This window comes from Strigops habroptila, chromosome 19, assembly GCF_004027225.2.
Source record: "Strigops habroptila isolate Jane chromosome 19, bStrHab1.2.pri, whole genome shotgun sequence".
Taxonomy (NCBI): domain Eukaryota; kingdom Metazoa; phylum Chordata; class Aves; order Psittaciformes; family Psittacidae; genus Strigops; species Strigops habroptila.
Genome location: NC_044295.2, coordinates 1,701,462 through 1,711,525, shown reverse-complemented (window position 1 = coordinate 1,711,525; position 10,064 = coordinate 1,701,462). Strand labels below are relative to the sequence as shown.

The 10,064-nt window shown below is 54.6% G+C and overlaps 1 protein-coding gene and 1 long non-coding RNA gene across 3 annotated transcripts; one reads left to right on the top strand and one right to left on the bottom strand.

Moving 5' to 3' along the window:
• Positions 1-86: 86 nt before the first annotated feature.
• On the bottom strand, positions 87-10,056 carry TTC25 (tetratricopeptide repeat domain 25). Of its 2 annotated transcripts, none has more exons than XM_030508313.2 (12): positions 8,842-10,056; positions 7,550-7,835; positions 7,272-7,425; positions 5,853-5,914; positions 4,647-4,803; positions 3,897-4,121; positions 3,270-3,477; positions 1,833-1,919; positions 1,424-1,620; positions 1,202-1,302; positions 520-598; positions 87-284 (listed from the first exon to the last, which is right to left on the bottom strand). In XM_030508313.2, the coding sequence occupies exons 3-12, from the start codon at positions 7,390-7,392 to the stop codon at positions 190-192; spliced, it is 1,332 nt and encodes a 443-aa protein (XP_030364173.1). In that variant the 5' UTR covers positions 7,393-7,425; positions 7,550-7,835; positions 8,842-10,056; the 3' UTR covers positions 87-189. The 2 variants fall into 2 exon arrangements, with proteins under 2 accessions (XP_030364173.1, XP_030364172.1); XM_030508312.2 differs by lacking the exon at positions 8,842-10,056 and adding an exon at positions 8,387-8,571 and having other exon boundaries at positions 7,704-7,835.
• Positions 3,416-4,379, top strand: LOC115617604. Its single transcript, XR_003994637.1, has 2 exons — positions 3,416-3,533; positions 3,884-4,379. It is a non-coding gene; the product is annotated as an uncharacterized LOC115617604 (long non-coding RNA).
• Positions 10,057-10,064: the final 8 nt, after the last annotated feature.

Sequence of the window (10,064 nt, the reverse complement as noted above, 5' to 3'; positions counted from 1 at the left end):
CGCCGCGGCCGCGCATGCGCAGGGGGGGCGAGGCGGGGTTCGGGGTGTGCCGCGGGGGGGACGGACGGAGAGGACACGGGGCGAGCTGTGTTTGCAGCGACAGCGCGATATCGCGACAGCGCGACACCGTCACCCGCCGCTGGGCGCTCTTTATTGTCGCCGTGTCGCCCCTTCCTGCCCCCGTCCCGCTCATGGTCCCCGCTGCGCTCCGCCGCGGGCACCGGCCTCTCCCTCCGCGTCCTTCTCGAAGCTGTCGACTTTGGTGCTCTCGGTGCTGGAATCCTCTGGGGAGGAAAAAGCCGTTTCGAGCCGTAAACCGAAGGCACCGGTGATAACTACACACATACACGTGCGTTCCGCTGCTCTGCGCTGGGGCAGAGGATGCACCAGGGGCCAGGAATGCGGGTGTCTGCTCCCTGGGAATGGGGAGCTTTGTTCTCGTGCCCCGGTCTGTGCTTCAGGAAAGGGAAGTGGAGAATGTGTGTGTTTATGGGATGCAGAGATGGAAATGACAAGTACCTCTAAGGCTGTAAGCTCCTGGTTCTTCTCCTCTCTCGCTCAGCTGCTCCATGAAACTTTTGCTCACCTCATCTAAAGCCTGGAAGTGATGCAGCTTCTTAATAAAAGCTCTAGAAACGCAGTCACACACCAAGTTCTTCCTGTGTTCTTTTGCGCTGTGCTGTCGTTACATGGTCCTTTCCTACCACAAAACTCCCTGCAACGATTTGCTTCGTTTCTCCCTGCAGTGGTCACTACCTGTTACTGTCCCTTAGCAAACGTCTCCTCCCCTGAACATTCCATCTCTCTCTCACTATTGTTTTTCTCCTGGCAGGAGAACAGGCTCTGCTCGAGCTCCAGATACCCAGGAGGGATCACCAGAGGTGAATGCTGTGCTGTGACTGCTGCCTGGCAGGATGTGTGCGGTCAGGCCACGAGGACTGCCTTTCCCTGGGTCATACCCAGCCCTTCTCCTATGGTTTGATGCAAAGGGGTTTCTCTGGGGCATCTTGGATGTTCCCTCTGGACACACTGGGTCTGCAGGGATGTTCCCTCTGGACACACTGGGTCTGCAGGGATGTTCCCTCTGGACACACTGGCTGTGCAGGGATGTTTTCTTAGTGCACAGCACACCAGACAACAGTTAGAGCTAACTGATGCATGCTGCCCCAAGCTTCTCTCCTCTTTGCAAGAACCCACTTACAATGACGATGGCCTTCTGAGCAGCTTCATCATGAAGAAGTGTTGCCTTCTCAAGTGCTTTCTCAAAGTTCAAGATTGCAGAGCGGTAATCCTTTAACCTCACTGCAACAGACAAATGAAAACACCTATTTTAACCCAAGATCAGGAGAACAACAGTGGTTAATCGAGCAAGACTCCAAGATGTCTTGATCTGGACAGTTCAGGTTTGTACTAACGCCTCTACCTTGTGCTTGTGCCACGAGGACTATAGCATGGAGCTGCCACTCAGCATCTCCCTCTTCATCTGCTGCCTGCAGGGACTTCTGCCCGTAATTTTGGGCTGCTTCTGCTTTACCCAGCTCGAGGTAACATCGGCCAATTTCATGGAACAGCCAGGTCTTCTCCAGGTTGGATTTTGTCATTGGGATCTTCTTCTCCCATCTACAAGCAGAGAGTAAGCAGGGCAGACATGAGCGTATCTCCCCAGGTGTGGTTATTTCACCCACTGATGTTATAACCAAAGGCTTCCAGGTACAGTGGATATGAACATCCCACAGCTCCCCCTCGAGCAGTGGGAATAGCTAAACTGAACCCCATCATCTGTGTAATTCAAAGCACAAGCCGGTGCCTTTCCTGCCCCTGGTTTTACATACGTGTCGATAGCGGGCTGGAATTTCCTGATGCTGGCATAAACCCTGCCGATGTTATCGAGGGCTCTGGATACAGCATCTGGCAGATCACTGCGTTGGAAAGAGAAAGAAATCATTGTGGCAGAGGCTTGTTCCTGGTACAGTCTGTGCTTCCCGCAGCCTCACGCTGGCTGCGGGGCTCAACAGGACCTCAGGCTATGTGTTGAGAAGTAAAGGACCGAGGCCAGACTGGAGGTCATGAAATCGAGGTTGAGTTCTGATTTTCTCTACTGACAGCCCATAACACGCAGGGGAAATGGTTTAGGTTTGTCTTTGGGTTCTGGGGGGACTTTTTGGGTGTGAATCTGGCAGTTCTTGTCAAAGTCTTTCCACTTTTCTTTGCCTCATTTTCCCTTTGTTGCCTTGTGGGTCCCACAGAGGTCCATGGCCGGCTCCTGGCTCCCTAATGCTGGCAGATTATTTCTGTCCGGGAGAAAAGGGAAGACCCAAAAGACATGTCTGCAGTGGGGCCCCAGACTTGCTGTGCTCTGAATGAGCCTTTGCCCCACGCTAGAGGCAGCTCCTTCGGCAAGAGTGTAGCCTGTGGACTTTAAATACTAATTCAACCATCCTTGTTCCCCTCTCCCAAGCGGCCTGACCCGCCTGCCCTTACCTTACACTGGAAAAGCTGATGAAGAGGAGGGAAACGCCTGGTTGGGGACAATGTCTCCTCCGTCCCCACTCCGAGCAGCAGCCACCAGAGGGCGAGGCCCCCCCTGCTGCGGGTTCTCCCCCAACATAACTTCATATGGCTTTAAAAGCAACTAAACCCACGTCTCTCGTTGCTGCCTCCCTCCTGCTAATGCTTAACTTGATTTGTGGGAGTGGAGATGACCAGGAGAGAGGCAGAAAATATATATAAACCATGTGAAAATGGTAAGGAGCCATTGACCTGCTGAAAGCCCTTCGCAGGACTGGCAAAAATAACCCCAAAATCACTTCAGTTCAGGCAAAACTCTTAGTAAATGTTCAGGCTATGTTTTGCTCTGTTCTGGTTTAGTGGAAAGAGCTGCTGAACGTGCTCTGTATGGGCAGGTAACTGCTCCTCTTAGATAAATATGTCAAGGTTTGAATGCAGATGGTTCTAAGAGAAAATGCAGCAGGAAACGAGCAGTTCAGAGCCTGGGAAGGGAGTGCATCCTACAGTGCTCACACTGAGATGTGTGTTCCCTTTTGCTTTGCTTCAGCAGGGATTGAGATGTGCCACGTGCTCCAGGTCCTTTAAAGACCTGCTTCAGGCTCCTTCTTTTTGAAGTAGGGAAGATAATAAATCAGGAGAGACTCTGATACTTGGGCACAGGCTGAATGCGTTGCCCTGTTAAATCTCCAGGTGGGAATTCCATGACCATGATCTTCATAGAGACGCTTCCCTCTTTTCCCACCCGTGGGAACAGCACTTACTGCTGCCTGGCAAATTCCAGATCCATTTTGTGGCTTTCCAGAGCTGCCTCCAGCTGGCCCATCTCTAGCTGAGCTTTCCCGATGTGGCTGTAGAGGTCTGCGATCAGCTCATTCCTGTTGGGAAGTTCATCCTGTGACCACTCTTGTATCTTTTTCAGCACACGCTTGGCTTTCCTGCAGCTTTCTTCAGGGGAGTCACTGCTCAGCACTGGAGAGAAAGGGGGAAGTTCAGCACTGCTGGGTGGACACAGTGATGCTGGGCAGGTAAGGCTGAGTGCAGCTGGATTAGCCTCAGACAGACCTCGGGATAGGTTAGAGCTCCTAACTGTTTGTGCACTACTGCCTCCAATCTCCAAGAAATCTGCCCCTGGGAAATTGCACTCCTGGGAATCACAGCAGGTAAAGGGGAAATCATAGACTATGGGTGGGAAGGGACCTTAAAGCTCCTCCAGTTCCAACTCCCTGCCACGGGGCAGGGACACCTTCCACTAGAGCAGGTTGCTCCAAGCCCCTGTGTCCAACCTGGCCTTGAGCACTGCCAGGGATGGGGCAGCCAAAGCTTCTCTGGGCAAAATAACCCCACGTGCCAAACATCATTTTCTTACTGCTTCCAGCCAGGACACCTACACATGTCAACGTCCTCCATGTTCTTCTCAACGTATCTGCCAACCTCCAGGGGTTTCTGTTTCTTGTCCCGGGTCCACCTTTGCTGCCGGAGCTTGCGCTCCCTCACACGGGCATAAATCGGCTTCTGCTGCTGCCAGAACTCGCTGCGGGTCTCCAGGTAGGAAATGCCACCCAAAACCAGGTCCTTCACTTTGATCCCCTGCTGTGTGCTGCTTTCCATCAGATCTGAAAAGGAGACAGAGGAACCCAGGAGAGCGTTAACGTGTGGGATGGATGAAGCTCCACTTCTCCTGCTCTGATAGAGGGTCCTAGAAACCAAAGCCTTGGTGCTCCTCAGAACCTTGGTGTGCTGAGGAGGGAAGTTATGGAAAGCTCCCTTGCCGTTCCCATTCCCATTCCATGTGTTTTAGTGAGCTAGTGCTGGTGTTCCCAACCCCTATCGTGGAATTTATCATGAATCATTATGGCAGAAGTTATTTGTAATGACGCTGTTTCTGCTTGTGATTTCATCAGCACAGATTGCTTTGACTTGATTTACTCTTGCTTATAAAAGCCTCCCATTTAACAGGGAAGGAAATATGCTCAGAGTTAGGATCTGGCTCCAAAAATCCCTGCCTCTCTCACGACCAGCACAAGCACTGTGTGAGCTCTGATACAAACATGGAAAAGTAGCCACAGGGATATAAAAGAAGGAAAAAAAGAACCTGCTTAGAAGGAGCATTTAGTTAAATACAAGGGAGAAAGAAAGACCTTTGTCATTGAGCAGCTTTTCCAGGTAGGCCTTGTCAGCATAGAGCTCTCCAAGCAGCTCTCGCTCTGTCTTTGGGTTCCTCACAGGCTTCTGGTTCTTTGTCCATTTTTGATTCCTAGTCGGTTTGATTTGGACTTTCTGATTTGCCTGTTTGCACTACAGCAAGGAAAAATGAAGGCAGTTGGGAGAGGTTAGTGGGGAACACCGGGATTAGCAGGATTCTCATTACACTCCGTATAAACCAACTTAGTTTTAAAAGCAAAAAGTGAATGTCTCACCAATTGCTTTGGTCATGAGCAACTGCAGTTTTGCACCCGGTTGTGCTCCCTCGCTTCCAAAAGCAGGAGGGAGCATTATAGTAAGAGCAAGAATTAGTTCTGCCCCAGAGTCTTGTGCTGTTCGGGGGACTTGCTGCTCGGTGCTGTGGGAGGGCAGCGAGCTGGGACGCCTCATCTAGGTCATCCTTTGCCTAGAAAGGTTGGGCCAGATGATCCTTGAGGTCCATGAACCTGGGATTCATGGATTCTATGAAGGCTGTGGGCAAGGCAGGTCCAGTTGTCCACAGTCAAAGGAACAGAGGCTGTGACAGCCACGGCTTCTGAAGTTCCACATTCAAAATCCCAGGAATTGCAGCGATAACCTTTAGGCCCCTTTGTTCAAATTATTTTAACCACTGAGTGCCCGTGATTCCCGCTGGAGGAGGCAGGGAGCATCCACTGCACTGGCTTCAAAGGGAAACGTGGCATCTTGGAGGAGCAGGGCACTGCTTCGGTGCACCACCCCAACGTGAAGCAATGGAGAAAGTGCCCATTATCAAACACGCAAACCTTAAATGGCAGGTAAACCCAAAGTAAATACTGTAGGTAAATGCACCCTGGCTCTGACCTCGGTGCTGTTACTCATTAGCCTGTGATGGGTGAGCAGCAACAGCCGGCAGCCACGGTGGGGCTGGGCTTTGCTCCTCCGTGGCTGCTCTTTCCAGCCCTTCTACCTCCTCCTTCACATTCTGAGTAGCTTAAGCAAGAGCTACGTTAAAATCAGGTGCATAAATGCTCTCGTGAGGGATCATTGTACTTCCAGTGCTCAGAGACCGGCCTAGTCCACGCTGCTGCAGAAACTATTAATCCTCTATTGCCTATTTCAGAAAGTGCTAGTGTTATAATAACTCCATTTGGCTCCTGAAGCAAGAGCTCTTCAGACCGTACCTCTGCCTGTTTGCTTATAAAGCACAGATTCCCTGTATTCTCCAGTTTAACTGAGGATGGAGCTGCAAATACAAAGAAAATACTGGTTAGTGTTCAAGAACAGCAGTGCAGAGGCTTTAGAAATTGAAACGACCATAAAAGTGCCAAGCCTATAATGTCCTGTTTGAAATAAAGCCTTCCACTCATTCTTTCACATGAAACCTGTGGTCTGCAAGCAGGGAATACAGCTCAGAGATGCAGCTCCTCTTGGGATTTTAACTACTGCTTTCACATGGCACCAGGGGGCTCCCATGACAGTGCAGTTTTCCTACTGCATGGAAGCAGAGGAAGGAAAAGGATGGCAGGTTCTCTGAGGGCTCACAGCTGGTGCTTAAAATGGAGTTAAAGCTCTAAGTACAGGGATGTTCAGTCATCTGAGCAACTCCCATTTCATTTTCACTCTGCCACCCCGTGCTGCTGTTCAGACTGTGCTCTGGCACTGGAGGTGGGAGTGAAAAGCAGCTCTGGTTTGGGCTGGTTGGAAGGAAGGGAAGAGCTGGAGATGCTGCTGGAGGGTTTCCTTCAGCAAGGCAATGGGGCCGGGGCCAGCAGCGCGTGTCCACGTGCGTCACGGAAGGCTGCAGCTTCTGAATCCACCAAAGCAAAGCGGTTTTGGGGATGTGCCCTGCTAATGTGTGCACATTTCCCAACTAGTTAAACAGCCAAATCAAACGCCAACATGTTTCCTTTTCCCCTGCATCAAGGGCTATCTCTTCTTGGGCTTTAATCCATTCACTTCCCTACAGGGTGGCTGCGTGCCCAAGAGCAGGAGCACGCTCTGCCCATGCTTGTCGGTGCATGAGAGCAGCGTCAGGAGGAAAACTAAGGGGAAAAGGACAAGTTTGCTTTGACCATCACCTGGTCCTTGGCCTTTCCTGCCTCCTGCAGGACTCCAGTCTAGGATCCAAGCCAGAAATTAGGAAAGCAGTTGCTGCATTGCAATAGTCAACAGTTTCACTGGCCTTATGCAACGTGAACTGGAGGGAAGTCGGGATCTCGGGAAGGCCAGTCTCAGGTAGCAAGGCAAATTCCATTACAAACTTGGAATACTGGGATAAAGATCTCCCAGTGGCATCTGTAATCAGCCGTGCTGCAAGTAGGATCTGTATTACCTAGGTTTTGATGGTGACTTTGGACACTGAAGTCAGTGTCATCATTTACTTCCATAACTGGTGTTATAAGAACTATACATGAACAGGCACGGAATTCGAATTAACGAGGAGCAGGGCTGTGCACTTTTTGGTGCTTCCTGGTTTCATGTCAGTGACCACCGAGCACATGAAGGCAGAAGCAAAGAGATGCTTGTTGCAGGGCCCATGGGTGCCTTGCAGAGGTGGGGTGCCCCCCGCCGCCCCCAGCCAGCCTGGCTGGAGCACTCACCTCCGACGCAGTTGACGATGGCTTCCTGGGATTTCTCGATCCCCAGCTTGAACTTGTGCAGCTCTGGACGCAGCCTGTAGCCTCGATGGTAAAACACTAACGCGAACTCGAAGTCACCCATGGCGTACAGCGTCTCAGCTTTTTGATACAGTCCCTAAAGTGACATTTGGAAACAAGAAACAAGTAAAAAGAGGGAGTGGGAAAAGCGTTAAGAGATCCCAGTTAACTCCTGTTAACTGCCCTGCGCTATCCCAACCTGCCTATGCTAAAATCCGAACCTGGAACTCGTTCTCAGTTGCTGACCAAGCACCTCCACTTCTCTGGAAGCAATAGCACTGGTGGGGCTGTGCGTGGAGCGACCTGTGTGTGCCCAACGCTGGCTCCCAGCCCCTCAGAGTGCTCCGTGGCCTCTTCCCGCTTCATGCTCGTTACCTTGGAGAACGTTTTGTCATTTTGGAGAGAAGCTTCGGCGTCTTTCAGGGAACTCTCCGTGTCCCCCAGCCGCAGGTAGCACTTGGAGCGGGCAGCGAGGCAGTCCTTGTCGCCCTCTCGCAGCTTCAGCGCCTGGAACACAACAGGGGTACATCATCAGTGCATCGATGTATATGAGCACCCACGGTGCAGCCTGCTCTGTCCCAGCACGGACCTTGATGATGGATGAGGATAAAACCACATTTTCACTGAAAACCAGATTCTCTTGATGTTCACACATCCCCTCTGCTGCAGCTACGTCTGCCCATGGGTGCTGCAGCCCCGCTCTGAGCACTGCCCCGTGTGTGCCACCTCCCTTCATGCCCTCACCTCATGCCCTTGGGGATGCTTCTGCTCATAGAATCCCGGACTGGTTTGGGTTGAAGGGAGCTTAAAGCTCATCCGGTTCCAACCCCTGCCGCGGGCAGGGACACCTTCCACTAGAGCAGGTTGCTCCAAGCCCCTGTGTCCAACCTGGCCTTGGACACTGCCAGGGATGGGGCAGCCACAGCTTCTCTGGGCACCCTGTGCCAGCGCCTCAGCACCCTCACAGGGAAGAGCTTCTGCCTCAGAGCTCATCTCAATCTCCCCTCCGGCAGGTTAAAGCCGCCGCCCCGGCCCCCCCCGGCCCCGGCGGCGCTCACGTTGTTGAAGCAGAGCAGCGCTTTGCCGTACTCGCCGCGCCGGTAGAGCAGCGCGCCCTCGGTCATGAAGCTGGGGAAGGTGCCGACCGGCATCACCTCCGCCATGGCTGGGCCGCTGCCGCCGCCGTCGCTCGGCAACCGCTGCCCGGCAACCGAGCGCCTTCCGCCGCGGCGCCCAGCCCCGCCCAGCCCGTGACGTGCCGGTGGCGCGCCCCGGGAGCTTTCCCGCGCCCCGGGAGCTTTCCCGCGCCCCGGCAGCAGTTTCCGCGCGGAGGTCCCAGTCCCGCTCGGGAGGTGCCTCCGGTTGCACCGGCACCGCGGGATGTGCGGGGCAGGGTGCGGGGTGAGCGGGGCAGCGGGAGGGGTGCGTGGGGAGGGGAGGAAACGCACGTTTTCCGCCAAAACGTGCGCAGGCTCCGGGCGGAGGCGGCCGCGGTCGCGCACCGGCTGCTCACCGTGTCCCCTGGCCCAACCTGTGTGTGGCCGCGGAGGAGCCGGTGCCCGTTGCGGTCTCGTCCCTACACCCACGCTTCCAAAGCTCCGCGCTGGAGGGGGGAGCGCAGACACTCGGCAATGCGGGTTTCCAATAGGGAAATTCGGTGCGTTTGGGGATTTGCAGGTAGTGCTGGTGCTGCCTCATCCCGGCAGCATCCCGTCTGGGATGAACGGGAGATGCCACTGGTTCTCTCCTATCAGTGACTTCATTCTGGCCTTGGCTAAGCCCCTGCCGAGGTGAATGGTTGAAGCAGTTTGTCCCTGCCAAGTGACTCAGCGTGGCGTGTCTGTCCTGCTCCAAGCCCGTAAGATTTAACGTCACCACAGGGAAAATCAGCACTGATGCTGGGTTTGGGCGCAGCTCAGGAATGACACGGCCCATCCGCACTCCGTGGCTCCAGGAATGAGGCTGAAGTGGCCGCGTAGCAGGGGAGGGAGCCCCAGGGTGAGAGGCCAGCGTGATGCACCCATCCCCAGGGAGCTGGGCAGAGAGTTTAAGCTTGCGGTAACTGTTTTCCGTGGAGTCTTTCCCCAGTGGTGCTGCCAAGTGTGAGATGCTCTCCCTGAGACGGGCAGGTCTCAGATCGTGTCTGTCCCCTGCGCAGTGGCTGTCCCAGGCTTGTGCTCCAGCCTGGTGACAACATCACACGGGCCACCGCTGACCTGTCCCCTGGAGCAAGGCCACCCGCTCTCACCAGAGGCCGCCCCGGTGCCTCCCCTTGGCGCTGCTGATGCTGCTTTAGTCACACGTTGTGACACTGGGGATGAAGATGAACGCGGGGTGACTGTTTCTGGCAGCAGAGGAGGTGTGATGTCTGCTGTTAGAGACGCGGTGGAGAACGGGGCAGCCGGGAGCCGGGGTGGCCACATCCCACTTGAGGCCCCTCGGTGCCTCAGGAACTGCCTCTCTCCACGGTGTCTCTGACCCGTTCCCGTTCCCCGCCTGCGCTCCGCAGTGATCATCCACCGGGGATCCTCCACTCCCGCGCTGGGACGGTCACCGGTGCCGGCTCAGCCGGTACCGCGGGCACCCGCCGGGCTGCTCCTGCCCCCGCGGTTACAACACACCCGTGGGAGGCTGCTCCGCCGGTGCTGGGGCAGGAGCATCGGGCGCGGCCCCGCTGCGGGGCCCGATCCCGGTCCGGGTCCCGGGTTCCCGCGTGAAGTCATCGGCGCCATCCCG

What these genes read in the sequence shown, in the direction of transcription:
- TTC25 (XM_030508312.2), bottom strand. Translation starts at nt 8,491, where the DNA reads ATGGCGGAGGTGATGCCGGTCGGCACCTTCCCCAGCTTCATGACCGAG. An exon ending in CATGGAGGACGTTGACATGT is followed by an intron (nt 3,478 to 3,896) that starts GTAGGTGTCCTG and finishes CTTTCTCTCCAG; the next exon opens with TGCTGAGCAGTGACTCCCCT. An exon ending in AGGAGCTTACAGCCTTAGAG is followed by an intron (nt 285 to 519) that starts GTACTTGTCATT and finishes TTTCCTCCCCAG; the next exon opens with AGGATTCCAGCACCGAGAGC.